We start from the raw sequence: 21,648 nt of genomic DNA, 5'->3' as shown, positions 1-21,648 counted from the left end.
TTCCATGCATCCCTTGTCTACCATCAATGTCTCTCCCTCCTTGCCCTGTCCCTCGGTTCCCTGTCCCTTTCTGTCTTTCCACCTGTCCCTCGTCTTTCCGGCTCTGTCCTTCCATGTCACCTGCCACTCACAGATCCCCAGGTACATCCTGACACTCCATGAGCTGCTGGCCCACACACCTCATGAGCATGTGGAGCGCAACAGCCTGGACTATGCCAAATCCAAACTAGAGGAGCTGTCCAGGTGAGTGCCCAGCCATGGTGTAACGGGTGGGCAGGGCAGGGCTGAGAATTTCCTCAGGAAAATCATAGCCTGCCCTCATTTCAAAGCTGGGTCCCCCCTGACTGACCTGCGCAGCTTACACGCAGGCCTAGGTGAAGCAGCTGGGTGCTGTCGATGGCACTGATGGAACCGGCAGAACCTTGGCATTCAAATAGACCCATGACCCAGGAGAGGGGACTTCCAGGGATTTTTAACACCCACTTCCCCTCTTTTACAGGGTCAGCTTATCAAACCCTGTAGTGGTAAGCCAGGTTTAATGTTGGGCACCTATAAAATCCTAGTGCTCAGAAAATGAAGGCAGGGAGGAAGTTCAGAAGTTCAAAGCCAGCCTCTACTCTAAGTTGGAAGACAGCCTAAGCTACTTAAGATCACACTTTTAATTTTTAAACATAAACAAGGCAGGGATATAGCTTAGGTGATAGATTGTTTGCCCAACATGCATGAATCTTTGTGATCAGTATCCAGTGCTACATAAAACCAGGTGTGGCGGCCCCTGTTAAACCCCAGCACTTAAGAAATAGAGACAGTGGGATCCAAAGTTTAAATTTCCAGGCTACCCTGGAATCTATGAGGCCTTATCTCAAAAACAAACAAACAAACAAGCAAAGAAATTGTGGTGCTAAGAGCCCCCCACCAAAGATGGGGCTCCCATAACACCAAGAGGTGACAGGTGGAAAAGCTGTGGCCTTTAAGGACACTCTGGTCCTCTAGTCTGAAATTCCTCACCTGGCCTTCTCTCTGTCCTGCAGTTCAGAGGGCACTTTCCTTTGCAAGAGCAGAAGCAGGAAGGGGAGCCCTGTCACACCCCACCGAGGTGCTGGGAGTGTGGGGGAAGTGGTCACAATTGGAATGGAGTTCAAAGGCAGAGCTCTTGCCTTCTGTCATCTGTCATCACTGTCTGTCCCTCCTTGCCCTGTGCCTAGGCAGAGCTAGTAAAATTTCCCAATGGGCTGGGTGGGAGAAGGAGAAAAAAACTGGTAATTCCAGATGAGAGGCCCTTAGATACCCAAGCGGAGGAGACCGGAAAGGGGGGTTCTAGAGTCTGGAATCAAGAGCTGTCCTCATTTTGGTGACAACCCCAGTGCTATATTGCCACAGGTGTGACTCCAAACAGGAAGACACCAGAGCCTAGGATTGAACCTGGAGAGAGGTCACAACATGAGGATGAGCCTGTGTTCAGACATGGGGGATTAGGGATAGAGATGAGGGAGGCCAAGCCAGCAAGGGCAAAGGCAGGTCTCAGCTCCAAGCTAAGCAGAGGAAGAGTCTGAGACAGGCAGGAGGCGATCCCGCTGAGACCCAGCTGAGTTACTGAGTCAGGAGGGAAGGAGCAGGGAAGCATATGGGGTGTATACCTGCAGAGAGGCACAGCCTGTGGCAGGAAAAAAGGACCCTATGCGGATCCAAATCCTAATGCTCTTCCAAAAAGGCCTAGGATGCTCCCCAAGGTTCCTCACTGCTGACAGATACATGTCTGGGGTGCAGATGGCCTGAGAGGCCAATGTATTTAAACTAAGACCTGGGTATGCATCCTACTTTGTATTCCTCACCCAACACCTGCACCTTCTCCTGAGCCCAGCCCTAATGGCGCATTGGAGCGTTCTCTCACCCACCCCACCCCCACCCCCACCTCCATAGAGTGCTCAGGGAAGTATCCTAGCAAGATAAGAAACCATCAGATAGCCAAGCCCTGGCTAGACTAGGAACCACACCTCCTTCTCCAACCCAGACACTAGCTGTTCCCAGAACTGTACTTCCTCCCACACCTCCAGCTGCATTCTCCCCAAGGACCAGGAGTTTTGCCATTTTATCCTCAACCACCAGGGTACCACTGATAGCCATCGCTTCCAGGGCCCCCGATGTCCCTCAAAGAGTGTGGCAGCTATGTGTGCGCATAAGTCCCCACACTGGAAACAGAATTTACCCTGTACAGTCCAACATGTCCAAGCAAAGCTTCGCCCTCACTGTGAGAAATGTTCTCTCTGCATCTCTCAAAACAGAACTCCATCTTTAAGAACTAGGTGTCTCAGAAAAACATTTCTGTGGAGGAAAAGGGGAAACTGAGGCTACTAGAGAAGGGAGCCAGTTTAGCTATCCCAGAGTTTAAATTAAAATAGGAGTCCTAGGCCAGAAAAGGAAAAAAAAAAAAAACAGAAAACTGAAATACTGAGCCCCAGCTCCACCCCAACATTCCACACATGGACAGCTGTCTGAGGCCTGAGTGCTTTGCTCATTTTGTGGCCCACACAAGCACCTCTCCCCTTAGGTTAAACCACATCCGTTCACCAGCCCTCATGGTGACGTTGATTGTAGAACTTCAGAAATCATGTAGAACTTCAGAAATCAGCAGGGAAGCATGAGATGGGCCCTTCTTGAAGTGGGTAGGGATTTCTCAGTGCTTTCTCTGCTTTCCTGAAAGGCCTGGGAACCCACCAGAGCAGAATTGCCAGAAAACCCTTTTCCCCTCGTATTACTTTTTTCAACATAATTAAATGGCGCCATCTCCTGGACAGTACTAGAGTTGCAGGGTACAGAAAATAAACATTGTTTTCCTCCCAGAAGGCAGGTAGACAAAAAAGCCAGCCTTTCCCTGAGCCAGCTTAATTGGCAGACACGAACCTCGTGATATTCCAGGGCCCATGCAACATAAAAGCACAGCCATGTAAAGATATGGCAGAAAGGTCTGGTCCATAGTTCAGTGATAGAGCTGTTGAGTATCATCTTCTCAAGACTTCGAGTTCAATTCCCAGCAAGGAGAGGACAGCCTGAAGAAAAAAGTATGGGGTAATGAACTTTGCTTGTGGGTGAGAATAGTGTATAGTAAGTGATAGGTAACAAACAAGTGTCCTGGGCTCACATCTCCCTCCTGGACTGGATCTGCTCTCTGTCCTACAATGTCCAGTACTGAAATATGACCAGCCTGCTTCCAACTGCCAATTTCCACTTCATTTTTCCTAAAATAAGCACCTGGCAACTTGGGCTGCCAGGGGATTAAACCAGATGGAGCCTGGCCAGTGTCCAGCATACAGTTGACACTCAATAGACACGCACCCCTTTCCCTTTCTTAACTGTGGGTCCCACACCCCAGCTTCTCTCCTTAGGTCTACCTGGAGAGCCCGCATCCCCCTCCCTGAAAGTGGGACAGCATATCTCTAACTTCCTGTCTCCCCAGGGTCATGCACGACGAAGTCAGTGAGACCGAGAACATCCGCAAAAACCTGGCCATTGAGCGTATGATCACCGAGGGCTGTGAGATCCTCCTCGACACCAGCCAGACCTTCGTGCGCCAAGGTAGGCGGCTGCTCTGTACCCCACTGAGGGATCCCTGAGAGGAGAGCAACCCTCGGGGGCATCACCAGTGGGCTGGCCTGTGACTGTGGAATGTTCTGGACTGCTAGGGTGCAGAAGCTCGATGTGGAAGCAGAACGTGCAGATGCTACTAGTCCTCAGTCATGCCATATAAAAGTCTACAACCCAGATTAGCCGTGGACTTTTTGCTGTAAGCTCTGACCTGTCTTTTGGTGGAGAAAGTAGGGGACAGAATGGGACAGATCGCAACTGGCCCTGAGAAGGGCAGGCGTTAAGCAGAAAGTTGTGATGCACTTGAAGGTCACCTCACGCAGCTGCCATGTTCTGTGGGAAACTCAGCACTTGCTCATTTTGCCACAGATAGATCTCTGCCCCCAAATAATCCGCCAGCGTCCCCTCCATCCAGGTCTGGAGTTCACAAACTAGTAAACAGCTATGCGCGAGGCTTATGCTGATCTGTGTATCAGACCTGGCCTCTGGGGAGGATCTGATAATCCATTATGTTTCCTGGATAGTGCCTGCATTTGGCCCTGAAGGCCCTCCTGGGGCCTACCTGTGACGCAGGAAGCCCAGAGGCAACTCCCAGTCTCTGTGTCTCACTGAGTTGCTCAAGACATGATCTATATCAGAGGCATTCCCATGAAGCCTCTTTCTCCCTTTCTGAAGAAAACCCTGGACAAAAGCCCCTCCTGGAGCAGACAGTCCCCTGGAAGACCAGGAAGCTGCCACATCACCCAGAAAAAGCTTCCTCCTCTGTACAGGAGCAGAGCCTAGAGCCCCTCCCAGGCCTCCCCACTGTTCAGCCACACAGCCAACACTGACCCTTGCCCTGTGTGCCCCAGATCCCCGTGGGGTTCCAAGGCCCACAGAGAATGGAGCTAGCCCCACCCTGCAGAAGAAGACCTGTCACAAATGGGCATCTCAGTTGCAGCAGACAGAGCAACTGGGAAGTCAGGGGAGAGGGACTGGGCAGTGTGGTCTAGAATGACATTTGCTATTGGACAGAGAGATGAAGAGAGGAGAGGAGCTGGGGGGGCGGGGAGGGGAGCCTAATGCAAACCTTGATGAGGAACCCCGAGTCTGATCCCTGAGGACAGTGAGGACAACAGGAAAGGAACCCACAGAGCAGATGTTACTTGGGACAACCAGAGTAGAGACAGCGGCCACTCTATCTAGCAGTGGATATACTCTACTCTAGTATACCAAGGTTCATCACATGCTCGCTCGGTCTGGGCTGTGAAGCTAAGCACCAGAATTAATTGGTGATGTCCTCCAAGGCCACAGCTATGCAATACATCATGTTAAGACGTCGGAACCTGCCTCCAGCTCCCCACTTCTTTGGATTCATTACTCCGTCCATTTCCAGACCTCAGCCCAGCTCCCCATTTCTTTTAGGGCACCTTTTGCTTGCCACGACCCTGGCCCCTGGCTGGGAGGTTGTGAGACCCTGTATAGAGCCCTCATTTTCCCCATCCCCTGGCTCTGAGGCTGAGCTGGAAAGAGTGACCAGGATATTTGGACTACCTTGTTCCACAACCATGTGTGGCTGTACCTCCGCCTTCAAGGCTGGGCGAGAGGGGAGTGTCATTTGTCCCATCTGAGGCTAGGCTCAGAACCTCCTTACCATTACCTCCTGTTCCAACAGGTTCCCTCATCCAGGTGCCCATATCAGAAAAGGGCAAGATCAACAAGGGCCGCCTGGGGTCTCTGTCCCTTAAGAAAGAAGGTGAGCGTCAGTGTTTCCTGTTCTCCAAGCATCTCATCATCTGCACCAGAGGCTCTGGCAGCAAACTGCACCTGACCAAGGTAAGGCCATGGGAAAGGAGCTGCAGGGCCTGGGGCCCAGGCACACAGGCTCCTCCTTCACTTCAGGGCTGGAACCTGGTGCTACCGTAGGGTGCTGAAGCACTTAGGTGGGAGCTTGTGAGTGTGTGTCCACATACCTATACACACATAGATAAGCTAGTTAAGCTGAGGGTGGAAATGAGTTAGAAAATCCCCTGATATCTTCCCCTGAAGAAATCATGGATCTGGGAAGGTGGTGTCAGGCCCCAGAGACTCCCAGAGCTGGTCAGGAGTTCTAACCAACCCTTCAAGGAACAAGTATGAATGTATGATTGTGTGTGTGTGTGTGTGTGTGTGTGTGTGTTATGTGGATAGAGGTGTTGGGGAGAGTGGAGGGTCCCCTCCGTTCAAGGTTTAGAGCAGCACATAGCATCTTTGTTATCTCCAGGCAAAGGTTCTCAACAAAACCCTCCTGGCCTTCCCAGACACCCACTCCTCTATCACAGGAGGCCTTCCTCAGGTCAGGTGACACTAGTGGGCTGCTGAACTGTTGTCACCTGAACCGTTGTCACCAGGTCTTCCCTCTTGTAGCACAAGTGTAATGGCCTGGCTCACCCCAGTTGGTAGAGCAAAATGTGAATCTAGATCCCAGGACCTTTGCTCCTGCTGTGCACTCAGCTACACATCCTCACCTCGTCTACGGCAGACCCTTCAAGCATGTTCTCAGAGCAAGACAAGCAACCAAGCACGTCCTTTAAGACTGGCTGAAATGCAGCTCTGCTATAAAGCCTGGGGTTCAAGACAAAACTACCGCTCCCCCACTCGACTCATTGATGGTCCTATTGCTCTGAACCCTAGCTGGCCCCAGCTCTGTCACCCCTGTGATCTTGGAAATGTCCTTGTCCTGCATACATTCCATCAGTCAAACAAAGATAACAGTCCCCACAGAAACAATGCGTGAGGTAGCTGACAGTCAGCTGGCAGTGCCTATGAATTTGCTATGCTGGTTACAAAATCTTGACCCTCTACGCTGCCTTCTCTCTCTTCCAACACTATGTCCATCCCGTGGAAGCAGATGGGATTTCAAATGCGAACCTACTGCATCCTGCAAAGGGCCAGAAAGTGCCTTTAATTTAGTAAGAGCATCAGGGAAACCTTCCTTCAGGGACCTGGATGCCTGGTCTGTGAACTCTCGTTGAAGCGTTAGATCAAACCCGGGCTTCCAAGAACACACCACCTATGTTAACCTGTTAACAGAGTAGCTGGTTGGCTGCACAATGAGAAATTAATTTACAAATATTAAACACTCAAGTTCCAACCAAACTGAGTGTCGAGAGAGGCTTCCGTCCATTCCAGCTCCAGGTTCTACTCCAGACATCTCTGTCCAGGTTGGGAGGGCGGGGCCTCCCATCCCTCAGCAGTAGAGGAAGCATAGGCAGGCTGCAGAGGAAGCACAGGAAGATCCTTGATCTGAGACTTGAAGTTCTTGGTTTTATGTAGGTTTATTTCTATTATTATTGTTATTATTATTATTAGTTTTTGAGTTCTGAAAGAATAGCCTAGGAGCTGGAGAGATGGTTGCTGTTCCTCAGATGACTCCTTTGGCTCTCAGCACCCACATTAGATGACCCATGGCTGCCTGTAACTCCAGCTGACTAACTCCTCTGGACTCCATGGGTTCCTGTGCATATGTTACCCCCACACACACATGCACACGCACATGCACGCACACACTGCATGCACCTACATGTATACTCACAAATACGCACAAATTAAATCTTTTAAAATAGTTTTAAAGGGTAGCCTGCTAGCAAAGAACACATGATCAGGGCGCTAACCAAATCCTAGTACTGCTGTGTACCGGGCAAACCTCACACAAATCATGTGACTTCACTAAGCCTGTTTCCTCACCTGCATAATGAATATAAAAGTATTTCCCAGGTGGGGTTGGAGAGATGGCTCAATGGTTAAGAACACTGACTACTCTCCCAGAGGTCCTGAGTTCAATTCCTACACGGTGGCTCACAACCATCTGTAATTGGATACGATACCCTCTTCTGGTGTGTCTGAAGACAGCTACCGTGTACTCATACACCTAAAATAAATAAATCTTAAAAAGAAAATACTTCCCAGGAAAGCTAAGGGAGTCCCAGGTGCCTGGTACAATAAATTCTCAGTAAGTTTAACAGTCGGTATAAATCTGATGATGATGGACTTGTCACATTACAGACCACAAGGCCTTGTATTAATGATTACCGTGGCCAGTCCCTTTCCCAAGTGTTTTATGCATATTTAATTCCTAGAACACCCATGAGGCAGACACTATCACTTTCCCAGTTCACAGATGAGATAATCCAGCAAGAGAGCACCAGCTTAGGTGTAGCCTGGTGGTAGAGCATTTGCCTAGCATTCGGAAGGCCCTGGGTTCTGACCTCAGCATCACAAGTGAATAAGAGAATATCAGATATCAGGGGGCTTCCAGGATGGTCAAGCCCTGTGAAATCAGAGGGCAAGGTTACTGTTCAAAAGTCCTGGGAACTTCGCAAGGGCACTAAAGAAGGAAGCAAGAAGCAGACCCCAGGGCCTGGGAATCCCCTTGGATGCTCACAAGCAGCAGCCTATATATACATACATGAAACATGAGACTATAATGATCCAAGCAAGTGGTTAAAAATAAATTCCGAGTTTTGAAACAACAACAACAACAACAAAAGTGGGCAGCCTGCCCAGTATTTCATGTATAGATCGGTCACGTGGCTGGGTTACAGTAACATCAGTTCTTGGAAAATAAGCACTGCCTCACAGTTGTAGTGGGTCAGTAGGTCAGAAGCAGCTTAGACATGGTCTTGGCTCAGGGCTCTAGTTTTGCAATAGCAATGTTTGCCAGGCCACAGTGCTCACAACGCTTACCCAACCAAGATGGCTCATTCATGGAAATACTTGCTGGAGGCCTCAACTCCTCACTCTCCTCACAACATGGCACCCACTTCCCCTGGGACAGGTGATCCAGGAGAGGACAAGAGAGCAGGCAAAAGGCTACAGTTCCCATTTGATGCTGGTCCCAGCCCAGCCCACACCTAAGAGAAAAGGAATTATTCTTCCTGATAATAGAAAATGAGTTGTTGACCTGGGGCTGGGATGAGGCCCCTGAGGCTTTCTCAGGACCCTCCCCACTCCCAGTAGCTGACCGGGTGACTTGAACAGAAACTCGACCTCTCTGACTTCATTTTTTGATCTATAAAATTGAGTCAGCAAGACATATAATGCATCCATAAACCTGGCCTGTTTCACCATTGGTAATGTGGGGGATTGACCAAGAACAGAGGATTTCACCTTTTTATAGATTTGGGGCTATGAAGTAATCCTCAGAGATGCTGATGGGGCAAGTGGAAGCCAAACGGGACAGATTCTGCCCACAGCTTGACCTCAGCCCTTTAGGAGTGGTCTACCTGAGAAAAATCTCATCCCACCCACCTCAGTAGACTTTGTGAAGGAAGTTAGCGTCCTTTGCTTACAAAGCAAAATGCCTGCTCAGCATATGACACACACACACACACACACACACACACACACACACACACACACACACACACACACACGTCGGGATGTGTGGTTTGTTGGTGCAGAGGCCCTTCCAACCCTGATCTTCTGGGACTCCTACTCCAGCACGTGGACTCCTGGTTCAAAGTGGTACCTGCTGCTCTTTTTCAGAATGGCGTGATTTCCCTCATTGACTGCACTCTACTGGATGATCCAGAAAACATGGATGATGACGGTCAGTGTACAAGCCGCTAATTCATTTGAACACTCACAGAGATTCATAAATGCAGGATTTGCCCACACGCTTATTCAGCATGGCTGGAGCTCAGGAAAAACAGATGTTAAAACATGATGGCCCCTGACCCAGATGCAAAAATCGAGAAAACAGCCTAGACTGGGTAGTTCTCAAAATCATGTGTCCATAGAGAGAAGATTTTGAACTTAGTCTTTCCAGTAAACAGCTCCCAAGACTTCCAGGGCCTAGCATGTGTCATGCTCTGGATTTAATCCCCAGCACTGAAAAGAGCAAAGGAAAAGAGAGTTGGGGATCAGTAATAAAGTACAGGGATTTATTTTCATGGAGCTGTAAACCAAACTGAATGTTCAACCCTGTCCAGAAGAGTTTCAGATGTGAATGTTACTTGTCCTGGGTGTTAGCCAAAGGGCTGGGTCATGAGGCCCCGTCTGACCCTGGCATAGCTGTGTCCCTGCTTGTAGACTTAGCCAAGTCCTGACTCAGAACCCACTGGTGTGGTGAAAACAGAGTTTATACTTAGTGGTTCCGAATCGGAGTCAAGAATCTATATACCTATAAATTACTTGTGCATGCCAGAGCCTTGGGTTATTTTCCTCTTTGAAATGGTGACTTTTACTTAGCCAAAATCATGGAACACTACTGTAAAAGGAGAAGCTAGTGGCCTGGTGTCCCACCGGAGCCTCTACTGGTATGTGAGTCAGGGACCAGAGAACCTTCTCCAGCTCACAGACTAACTCACTCTGCTAACTTCTCACCACACTCACTCTGCTAACTTCATATTTTGTCACTGGAAAAGGTAAAGGACAAGAGGTAGATCACCTGGACTTTAAGATTTGGGTGGAGCCAAGGGATTCCCCACCCTTCACAGTCATCCTGGTGGCCTCATCCAGGCAGGAGAAGGCGGCATGGACCAGTGACATCATCCAGGTGAGCAGCATGACTTGTCCCTTCGAGAACATTGTCCCTTCATATTTGGCCTGGTGAGGGACCTGGATGTGTTGAGACCACAGCTGCGTTGTTCTAGAAAAGACCAGAGCCCTCCAGGTCTATGGAGGCTGGCCCAGACAATGAGTGCCATCTGCAGGATGGTTCTAACCCCTTAAGACTACCAGGCTCTACTTCTTACCCCCCAAGACCTGTGAACAGCAAGAGTGCCTACATTTAAGCCTGCTGTCCAGTGCTTATATGCGTGCGTGCGTACACACACACACACACACACACACACACACACACACACACACACAGTGTTGGCACTACCATCTATGGAGGTTAGAGGTGGTGGAAGAGAGGGCTCCACAGTCCTGAGACACATGGGCACCTACTCCAGTTAGTCAGAACAGCCTGCTGAGGTCCAGGACAGCATCCATATGCTAGAAAAAGATGGAGCTTTGGCCTTTGTCTATGGCAAGCAGTTGAGTTGTTCCTCTGACTCTATTTAACCATTAATCAGGGAACATTGGCTTCGCCTCGAAAGTCAGCAGCCCAAGATGTTGGGGCACTGGAAGTACAAGAGGTGGGAAGTTGAATCTAGTTATGGGGGTCAGCAGCTCCCGGCTTGGGCTCCAGTAACTAAAGGGCACATCCCTCCAAGGCAGGAGCCAGGTACCCAGAGTTTCTGTCTGTGGCCATTCTCTCTGAAGAGCTGGGAGGGGTGTTAGGCAAGCAGCAGGCAGCAGGAAGGACAGCTATGGCTGGCTCTCCTCCCTGTGTCTTGGGGACTTGGGGATGAGCCCTGTGCCTACAGGGCACTGGAAAAGCAGGGTATTCACCATACCTAAAGGGCTTCCCTCACCTTCTCCCTGCCTTCCTACCTCTGTGCCCTGCTTCAAAGTGGGATTCAATCTCCAGCACTGAAGAAGAAAAGGTATAGTTGGAAGGAACTTCCAGATAAAGAGCGATGGTAAAACACCAGGGGTCTGTTTTCATATTGTGTGATTCTAAATTACATTGAGTGCCCAGGCAGTCAATAAAAGCTGCAAACATCAGTGTCGCTTGATCCAGGGTATCTCAGCTGCTAGGCCTCTGGCAACCTGCCTGCCCCTCTTCAGTCCACAGAGAGAGGGCCAAGGCACAATGGGATTATACACAGTGTAACATAGTGTAAATCTATTCTTTTGAGTTGTATGCAAACAAAATACAACAACAACAACAAACCCAGCATATTCTAGAGAAAATGGAGAGATCAAACCCAGGCACAGCGCTCAAAGACTGGCTGCTCTCCTATAAGGATCCACAGGCCTCTTTATCCTCTAGCAACGTTGCTGTATCCACTTTCCAGTGACCTTAGTGCTGGCCTCCACTAACTTACAACTCAAGGCCATCAGATTCTGTGATACTCAGAGCTCCTCACAACCTTGATTTAGGAAGGACCCTTCCACAGCAGAAATGTTAAGACCAAGGCAGAGAGAGGGTCAGAAGGTAAAAGGAGGCAGCCCTCCCTCCCATCCCCAAGGATTAATTTCCTGAATTTGATTGGTTTTTGTTTTGTTTGAAGACAGGCTTGTCTCAAACTTGTGATCTTCCTAAGACAACCTCCTAAGTGTTGGATTATAGGCATGGAGTACTTTACTAGGCACAAAAGATGTATCTTTTGGTGTTGTCTGGGAAGGTTCTTACTCAAAGCAGAATAAGGCTTTTGAATTTTTTCAGAGACTGTAAATATCCAGTCACCGGCCCTGCTGCCAGACTGCTTCCCACCCCCACTTCACACGGCACTCCCCATGTACAGGCTGGAAATGTAGGAACCACCTCCAGCATTGGAGCATTGGTGCGGGGTGGGGGACGACAAGGGGGTCAGGACACATGTACTCTACACACTCTGGTGCAGAGACTCACTAGGCAGCTTCCCAGCAAGCCCAGATCACTGTGAGGCAGCCTCATCCTTGACACTGGCGTCAAAGGGTGCAGCAGAGTGGCCACAGTCTGATGCTCCTGCTTGGCAAACACCCTGGTAAAACAGAGCCATTCAACATCTCTACAGATAAAGAAACTCAGGAAGGCCGAGTCAGCCCCCCAGGGTCACATGACTTCCACAATTTGAATGATGCTGTGTTGGCCTTGCCCTTTCTTAGACGGTGTCCTTGAAGCCTGAGTCCCGGGATCAGGCTTGGGGGGCTCCAGGTGGGTCTGGGTTCCCGTATGGAGAATGGGTTCTGAGTCTGGGATCCCCTCTTTTTCCAGTGCGTGGATAATATCCGCTGCAACGGGCTCATGATGAATGCCTTTGAGGAAAATTCCAAGGTCACCGTGCCGCAGATGATCAAGTAAGTGCCCTTAACCTGTCTGAACTCCAGAAACGGAACATGGCTCAGAGAAACTAGGTTCTGGACAGGGCCAGTCCATGGAACTGGGAAGATGCTGGGGTTTGTGACAGAGTCCATTTCAAGTTTTGAGTTGATGTCTGTTTGAATTGATCCTTTAATGTCGCTTTTACGTATGTTGGGTTTTGGGGTATTTTTGTCGTTGTCGTTAGTGTTGGTGGGGGGTTTTGTTAGCTTCTTTGTTTTGTTTTGTTTGAAACAGCATTGCTCCGTATAGCACTGACTGTCCTGGAACCCACTCTGCAGCCCAGGCTGGCCTCTAACTCTGAGGTCCCCCTGTGTGTGCCCCCCTCAAGTGCTGGGATTAAAGGTGTGCACCACCACTATTCAGCTAGGTTTTCTTTTTAAAAAAAAAATTATTTACATGTTGTAATTTTTTTATATTGGGCTTTTTAAAAAATATTAGGAATGAAAATGTCACAGATTGGTTTCTAAGGATTTTTCTTCTCATTACAAAATAAATACATTAGAGCATTTCAAAAATACATAAAAATCTAATGGCAGGGTGCAGCGACACAGCCAGAGCATCGGTGTGCAGAGTCCTTCGGGATGAGGGAAATAGTGTCCTCTGGACACAGTTTGCCCAGCCCTGCCCCCACATAACATGGCTTCTGTACACTTCCTGAAACACCTTTTCCTCAAGTGAACCTCACCTCCTTTCTTCCCTTCCCCTCCCCTCTTCTTCTTTCCCCTTGGCTGTCTGGCTCCCATCTTGACCTCTGCGTCCTAAGCCTGATGATGTCACTGGGTCCCTCCCAGGACCCCACTGCCTCCTGGCCTGTGTCCAGATGACTATGGCTGGCCTCTCTGTTATTTCCAGTGAGTGCCCTGGGACAGTAGCTACCACAGGACTGTATCTAAAGGGTGCAGACTCCCTGTGTTCACGCTTGCCACCAAGATAGAGGCAGCACCTGATAAGTCTACTGCGTGCTGCTGTCACATATCCTCACAGTGAGAAGTCACTCTGTACGCTTAGAAGTTAATGAAGAAAAACCCTTTAATAATATAGCATGTTAAGTAGTTCTGCTAATACACAAAATGGAACAAGCTTTCAACAGAATTAATCAGCTTGTATATGCCTTTGGCTTATTAATTCCAAATACACTATCACTCTTAAACTTCTTTAGGTCCCAATTGCAGGGTTACACTTGGAACAATTTAAACAGAGACAGGAGACTACGAATCTGGCCACACGGAAAAGATATTGTCACAGTTATTTTTCAAATACACAAATAGTGTTGTTCTTTTTGAATAGTTGTTACCCTGGCGTCATTTTGCCCACCTGGCAGAACTATGTTTTATGGTGTACCAGTTCTTAAAGACAGTTGTCACCCTGACCTGCCCCTTGAGTTGCTTCTTAGAGACATGGTTTTTGATATGGGACTGGGCCTAATGGTTAGTTGTAAGTTGAGGGTGTGTGGTGGTTTGAATATGCTTGGCCCAGGGAGTGGCACTATTTAGAGATGTGGCCTTGTTGGGATGGGTGTGGCATTTTTGGGAGGAATTGTGTCACTGTGGGCATGGGTTATAAGACCCTCATTCTAGCTGCCTGGAAGCCAGCCCCAATTAAATATTGTCCTTATAAGAGTTGCGTTGGTAATGGTGTCTGTTCACAGCAGTAAACCCTAAGACAGAAGTTAGGACCAGGTTCTAGGATACTGCTGTGATAGGCCTGGCCATGCTTTTGTTTGGAAGAATGTAGATTTGAGGACTTTGGATTTGGAAAGCAGAGGAATGCTTTAAGTGGGGCTTAATGGGATGTCCTAGAAGTAATATGGAAGACTTCGTTGCTGTGAGTTGTTTCAACTGTCTGATCTGGCCCAAGATGTTTCAGTGGAGAAGAATTTCAGAGGGTGGCCTAGAGACTGTTTTTGTGTTATTTTTGTGAAGAATGTGGCTGCATCTTGCCCTTCTCTGAAAAGTCTACCTGAAACTAAGGAAGTCTCAAAAAAGCCCAGCAGAGACTTTATTCTCTGGTTTAGTCTTATAAAAAAAAAAAACATTTTAATGAAAAGGAGCAAGCTAAGAAAGGGGAAAATATGAAATGTATGGTTCAAGTAATAAAGGAACACCAGGAAGTGAAATGGAGCTGAATCCTATGTTCAAGGAGATAAATGGATTGAGGGAGTAGTGATTTTGGGGATTCCACCCAGTTAAACCTAAGTCCAAGCATGGTGGCATACACCTTTGATCCTAGGAGACAGAGGCAAGATAGATGAGTTCAAGGCCAGCCTGGTATAGAGCAGGTTCCAAGTAAAGTCCAGGTGTGGTGGTACATGCTTTAATCCCAGCATGACAGTGCCATGCAGATGTCTGCATTCAAGGTCAATCTATAAAACAAGTTCCAGGACAGCCAAGCTTAGGCAGTGAAGGAGTTGGAAAACAGAGAGCTGGTGATAATGTAATAGAACAAGGGGGCCATGTTACAGCCCCAGCAAGCGACAGAACTCGGCAGCTTCAGCAACATGGTTCCAGCTTTAGAGTCAGAAATAGAAGGGACTACTGGGACTGAACAATTGATGCTGGTTAGCTGGAGCTAAGAAATTAACAGTGATTAAGAAGAGACCAGCGTCACTGAAGTGAAATCTTCTGAGAAGTGTTTTCTGAGAACACAAAGAAGCTGTGTTCCGGAGATGGCCAAGATTGTACCTCGTACTGCAGCTGTACTTGGTAATGTGTAAGAATTGCCCAGGTGGTACGGGTTTTGACAGCATGAAGGGGTCATGGAGAGCAGCTGAAGCTTGGCACTGTGAGAGGCCAAAAAGGGCCACTGTGCAGGTGAAGCTTCAGTTGCAGTTGACAGCCCAGGACTGAAGGAATCATACAAAGATCACACCATGAAGAGAGCCTTTGAGAGCCTATTGGTAAAGTCTAGTTGCAGCAGAAGACCCCAGTGTATTGCAGATGCCAGTACCATAGGATGATCACCAAGAACAGCAGCGACAGTGGAGTGGATCAACCTGAGCTACAGAGAGCAGAGCTGGAGATGGGACCCCAGCCCTTTGGAGGAACCCAGAAGATCATGTGTAGATATCAGACATTGGAACAAGAAGTAACATTGAAGTTGCCTTGAAGACGCCAAGATAGTCAAGATGCCAGAGCTATGGAATATCTTCTGAGGAAAGATGCTAATAGAGTTTAAGCAACTCTCCATGTAGGAATCAGAGAAAGAAGTTTGTTACAGTGAACAAATGTGAAAAAGGAGTTGGAGATCTGAAGACTGCTTTGACATCAGCCATGGTGATGCAGAGTATGGAGTTTGCCTAGCTGGTTCCCTATCTTGCTTTGGGGATTACAGTTAAGTGATTTGATGAATCTCAGAAGAGACTTTGAACTTTTAACATTATTGAGACTGCTCTAGCCTATGGGACTTTTGAAGTTGGACTAACGTATTTTATATTATGCTATATTTAGGTATGACCCCTATAGACTTGTATGTTTGAACAAGCTTATGGAGGCCAGGGAGTGGAATATGGTGGTTTGAATATGCTTGGACCAGGGAGTAGCACTATTTGAAGGTGTGCCATTATTAGAGGAAGTGAGTCACTGTGGACATGGGTTTTAAGACCCTCGTCCCAACTGCCTGGCATCCAGTATTCTCCTAGTGGCCTTCAAATGAAGACATAGAACTCCCAACTTCTCCTGTACCATACCTGCCTGGGCACTGCCATGCTCCCACCTTGTTAATAATGAACTGAACTGCTGAACCTGTAAGCCAGTCCCAATTAAATGTTGTTCTTATAGGAGTTTCCTTGGTCATGTTGTCTGTTCACAGCAGTAAACCCTAACTAAGACAGGGTGTCTTCTTTGTAGTGGAAATGGAACCCTAGTTGGAGGGCAATCCTGGTGAACAAATATTGACAGGTGTTTTCCCATCACACTAAACTTGAACTATCTCTAGCAAGCCTGGTTAGTATACCACTTACACTTTGAGGTGTTTGGGGAGGCACTGCTCCCTTAGTTAGCTAAATTCTACTTTATGTGACTTAATGTCTCTTAAGCAAGTTTATCAGTAAAACCTTTATAACATCAGTTTTATTACTTCAAGTTTCTCCTGTGTCACTAGGGGTCAGCAGAGACAATTTCGGATGCACCAGGTCCCTTAAACTTCCTTAACATTGGTCAGATATCATTCCCCTCTCCTCCACACCACTGACCACCCAGAGGTGGTGGCAGTAGAGTCATAGGAAGAACTGTTCAGTGAACCAAAGAGACGCAATGAAATATCACTATGGACAGTAGAGTGGGTGCCATAAGACAGTTTATGTGGTACTAGGAGGGTGCCACGGATGAGGGACTAACTCAACTTGGCACAGCTGAACAAGGTTTCCTTGAAAAGGGAACCCAGAGCTAGCATCTAAAGCCAGTTGCAGTTTGCTAACTAGAAAGGCATTCTGGGAAGAAGGAACTGTGTGTTTGCTCACAGTCAGTAGAGTGCTGTGTGTTTGAGAAATGATGAATAATCTCATGGGCCTGCAGAGTTATGGGCTTAGAGTACCATGTAAGCAGTGACCTGGTGAACCGTGTTCTCCAGGTACCTGATCAGACCATTATCCCACAGGCCTTGCAGCAGACAGGCTCACCAAGCAAATTAAGATGTTTTACCATAGTGTTTGGTGAGTCCATTTAAAACACAGAGTTAGAAGCAGGGTTGGGAGTAGAGAAGTAGAACAGTAGGTTAGGATGTCTTACAGTCAGTGTCCGTTCCACATCACCGGAGTCCCAGTTACACAGTGCTCTCCTACCCTGCCTTCCTCCCTCCCCCCACGTTGTGCCAATCTTACCTGCTACATGGACCAGAGTGAAAGTTAGATGAGCAAGCCCTAACTGAAAGGTACTTAGGTCTGTGGTATGTATATACTTGCCCTCTCTGAGATGGAAAAGGGCACACATGCTTGGCCATAGCTGAGCGTGTCAGTTGGCCTAACCAACCACAGTGATGTTATCTGCACGTATGTTTCATCAGTGGATGTCTTGCTCAAAACTTTGTAAATACTGAACATCCCTTGTGCCTCATATATATTAAGGGTGCCGTGAATCTTTGGTACCCATGTAGTCCATTGATCCTTTCTGACATCCAGCATACAGATGCTGTAGTTTATGTATGTCTGTGTGCTATGTCTCACGAGCTATTCCTATCCTTAATTTCATTTCTCATTTCTCTGAGCTTTTTATAGCCCAGTCAGACCTTATTAACTAACAGAGAAATCTACACCATGTGGTGAAAGATGGGGAGGATGAGACATGTGGGAGTCAGTTAACAATGTTGTGTCTGGCAAGCTGTTGGGTTTTATTAAGCAGGTGGTAGGGTTGTACCCAAAGGGTATCAGCCCCACGTCCCTGGTGGCCATTCTGATAGAGCCCTTGGGAGCAATGGTATCAGCTGAAAAAAGGTAAGGGGCCCAGCTGTGGACTTGGGGGCCAGCTGTGGACCTGGGACCAGCAGGTTCCTAAAACGTTCCTTTTGCAGACAGGAATGCTGTGTTAGAAGAAGGCCTAACCTCTGTTTCTGAGATGATCTCTTTTGAGATGTCATTCTCTCTGTAGGCCTTGCGGTTTGTTCTACATACTTTGAGTTGGGCCCATGTCTTAGTCAAGGTTTGTATTCCTGCACAAAACATCATGACCAAGAAGCAAGTTGGGGAAGAAAGGATTTATTCAGCTTACACTTCCACATTGCTGGTCACCAAAGGAAGTCGGGACCCACACAGGGCAAAGGAACTTGGAGGCAGGAGCTGATGCAGAGGACATGGAGGGGTGTTGCTTACTGGATTGTTTCCCCTGGCTTGCTCAGCTTACTCTCTGTAGAACACAGGACTACCAACCTAGGGATGGCCCCACCCACAATGGCCTGGGTCCTTTCTCCCTTGATCACTAATTGAGAAAATGCCTTGAAGCTGGATCTCATGGAAGCATTTCCTCAAGGGAGGCTCCTTTCTCTTTGATAACTGCAGCTTGTGTCAAGTTGACACTCACAAAACCTGCCAGTATAGCCCACTTATCCCACTTCCCCTCTGGTCCATGCAGCAGAAAAATCTGATGCAACTAGGGAGAAGCAAGGCAGGGGGCCAAGACTCAGATAATGAGGAACTGTCACTTGTCCACACATGACTGTAATCTGCTGCTCCATTTCTCTGCCTCCTACATTTCACCCTCCTGCTCCTTGGAGGCTCTGGAGAAAAATAATCAACGTTTATTGGTATTTCTAATCCCAGTATATCTAGAGAAAGTACTTGGGAGTTGAACAGAAGGCCTCATGTATGTTTGGCAAGTGCTCTATCACCCAGCTGTATCACCAGCTCCCCCTACCCAAACAAAAAGAGCGCCTTAGAAGTGGTAAAAATGGGAAAGTAAGTCCATTTTCTCAGTTCCTCAGAGCTCTGCCGTACCCTTGAGTGGGAGAAGCCCTCTGCAAAGCCAGGGAATTCAGAGCCACTTACAGCTCTTTGTGCTCCATGTACCATGCCAGGCCTCTCAAATTGGTTCACTCTTTCCACTCTCAAGAGAGCTCTGTGAAGGGCCTCATTTCCAGTTCACAGACAGGGAGACAGAGAACAGAAGACTAGGTATTGTCCAGGAAACAAGGATAGAGCTGATGTCAAGTGGTGTCCTCCACATTTATGATTTAAATATTAAAGTACCCCCCACTGGTTCATGTGTTTCAATACTTAGTACCCTGCTGCTGACCCTATTCTGGGAAGCTGTAGAGACTTTAGAAGGCTAATCCCAGTTAGAGGAAGTGAATCTCTAAAGGGCCAAAGGGCTTGAGAGTTATAACCATGACCTGCTTCTGGATTCATCAAGATGTATGCTAGCTGTACCATGTCCCACGGCCCTGCCCAGCCACAGCCCTATGGTGGACTGCCTGAATAAACCTTCCTCCCTGAAGTTACTTCTGTCAGGTGTCCTGTCACAGCCATGAGAAAAATAACCATTACAGGTGTAAACCTGGTCTCTACTCAGTGGTCAGGACAAGCTGAACTGTTTCGTTTTTTGCTCTGAGGGTTCATTAAGATAAAAATTTCAAGCTTATTCTTTTGTTAAGAGCATATATTTATTCATTGATGTATTGCTCTCTGTTAATAACATCCGACCAGAAACACAAAAGGTCTAAGATAGCTACTATCTGCAGGTAGAAACGACTACAAAGATACAGTCCTCAATGTATAGTGAGTACAGGTCAAGACAAGGAAGGAAGGAAAAATCAAGTGAACACTGCATTTCACTCTGAGTAGTCAAAAATAAAAAAGGCAAAGACATGATTATAAAGATTTACACCGTGCAGAAAGCAAAACAACAAAACATACTTCAGAGTCATCGCTTGCGTTTGAATATACCCCACACTGTTGCCATTAACTGAGTCTGCCATTAACTGGTTCAACCACCAGTTAGGACTGCAGGATAGAATGGCTTCCAGGGCTGTTGATCCCCACTAAGCCCAGAAGACACCATTGATCTTGAGTTCTCAGTTTAGATCCTGAGCTCCATCTTCAGTTCTCTAGGCCACTGTGATCTGGGTAACTGACTCCTCTCCTCACATCCTTGCAGCCCAGACAGGAGTGAGGACCTGAGAATAAATCCAGTTTTAGAAAGTCTTAGAAAAGGCTGTGGGGAGGTCTTGCGTGGGACAGGTTTCCACTCTTACAATGATCACCTTAGCAAGAAGAAGACTTCAGTAAGTCCTTCAGTAAAACTTCAGGGAGAACTGACAGGCCCTAAGGGCTTCTTTTCCTGTGAGAAGGTTAAAATCCATCTGATCCACTGCCAAACAAAGGCTGGTCCTGACAGTCAAGGAATAGCCAAGGTCAAGAGCAGAGTGACCTATGCTACAAACGCTAGGGAGACAGAAGAAAATAAACTCCTGAGCTGCCCACCTACGTTGGCAAGTAAGTTAGAAGTTTATGGTAAGAAGCTTTGCAAAGCCAGCTTTATCAATTACTATTTTGAAGAACTATGAGAAGAGGTCTCACTAGGGGTGTGGCCACCTGCATGGATGACTTTCTAAGCAAAGAAATTTTAAAATGACTGCTGGTATACAACTGTCATCCCAGCTCTTGAGAGAAGAATTTTAGACTCTACCCAAGCCTGGACTCCACATGGCAACACTGAAAAGAAAGAGGGAAGAAAGGGGGAAAGGAAGAGGGAAAAAAATATAGGGGTTGGGGGAGTTGGTCTAATTCAGTTGTTATATTGAGGGGCTTAAGTCCTTGTGTGGTTCTCAATTTGGGATTGTCACTAAGGACTTAGAATGAATATGTTCTACAGCCTGATCGGGGTCTCTTTCTAGACAGATTTCATAGTTCTTCCATTGACCACTTTGAGTTCTTAGTCTGAAGAACATGGATTACAACAGTAGTCTATTGTACTTCAAGACCACAATAAGAGCTGGAGCCCGAACCACATCAGAAAGATGTCCTTCTGCTGGAAGTTTTTCCTTTGATGTCCTCTGAAAGTTGTTCCCTTCATGGATCCTAAATTGACATGGAAATGTCACCCAGCTTCCTACACAGTAGGCCAGGCTCCCCTGAAAATCTAGAAACCTGAATTACAGATATACCTCAAGGCAGCAAAACAGAAGCTGGTTACCTATTTTCTCTTCTCTTGGGACACTGGAATTTCCCTTGAATCTTTTCAAAACCCCTACATTGCATTACCTTTTTTTTAAAGATGGGATTTCACTATGTTGCTCTGGCTAGTCTAGAACTTACTATGTCAACCAAGCCTGCCTTGAATTCACAGAGATCTGCCACACTCTGCCACCCAAGTGCTGAGATGAAATATATATACCATCACACCTGGTCCTACTTATTTTTTTTTTATTTCATGGTATATGTCTCTACTTTAAAAGTACAAGTCAGTATATTTCAGTACACTATGTTGTACAACTAACACCAGCATCTACTTCTAAAATACTATGATCATGCTCCAGCCCACCGAAAACAAGAGATGACATATATGTGAATAGTCAGTGCCAATGCCTGCAGCCAATGTCTGACATCCACCAGATTACTTCCTGTGACTGTGGTTTGCCTGTTCTGTGCTTTCCTATAAATGGAACCATAGAGTGTGCGACTTGTTTCACTCAGCGTGTCTTCCAGGCTTATCCATGCCGTAGCACGTATCAGTACTCCCATTTCTTTTTTATAGCTGAGGGCT

At 47.4% G+C, this 21,648-nt stretch overlaps 2 protein-coding genes across 2 annotated transcripts in view; both read left to right on the top strand.

Moving 5' to 3' along the window:
* LOC116907706 (ras-specific guanine nucleotide-releasing factor 1-like) overlaps positions 1–12,454 on the top strand; it is a 69,151-nt gene extending 56,697 nt beyond the window's left edge. The window contains exons 8-13 of the mRNA XM_032910830.1: positions 134–243; positions 3,455–3,573; positions 5,237–5,397; positions 9,088–9,151; positions 9,969–10,099; positions 12,353–12,454. Coding sequence (XP_032766721.1) covers positions 134–243; positions 3,455–3,573; positions 5,237–5,397; positions 9,088–9,151; positions 9,969–10,099; positions 12,353–12,439 — 672 coding nt within the window. The 3' untranslated portion in view covers positions 12,440–12,454. The remainder of the gene's footprint in view (positions 1–133; positions 244–3,454; positions 3,574–5,236; positions 5,398–9,087; positions 9,152–9,968; positions 10,100–12,352) is intronic.
* Positions 12,455–17,736: 5,282 nt separating this feature from the next.
* The window catches only part of LOC116908228 (tripartite motif-containing protein 43B-like), a 6,171-nt gene continuing 2,259 nt past the window's right edge, over positions 17,737–21,648 (top strand). The window contains exon 1 of the mRNA XM_032911493.1: positions 17,737–17,885. Within this exon, the coding sequence (XP_032767384.1) occupies positions 17,737–17,885 (149 nt within the window). The remainder of the gene's footprint in view (positions 17,886–21,648) is intronic.

Source organism: Rattus rattus, chromosome 8, assembly GCF_011064425.1.
Source record: "Rattus rattus isolate New Zealand chromosome 8, Rrattus_CSIRO_v1, whole genome shotgun sequence".
NCBI lineage: Eukaryota > Metazoa > Chordata > Mammalia > Rodentia > Muridae > Rattus > Rattus rattus.
Note: the sequence above shows the minus strand (reverse complement) of the source record. Positions and strands in the feature narration are given on the sequence as shown.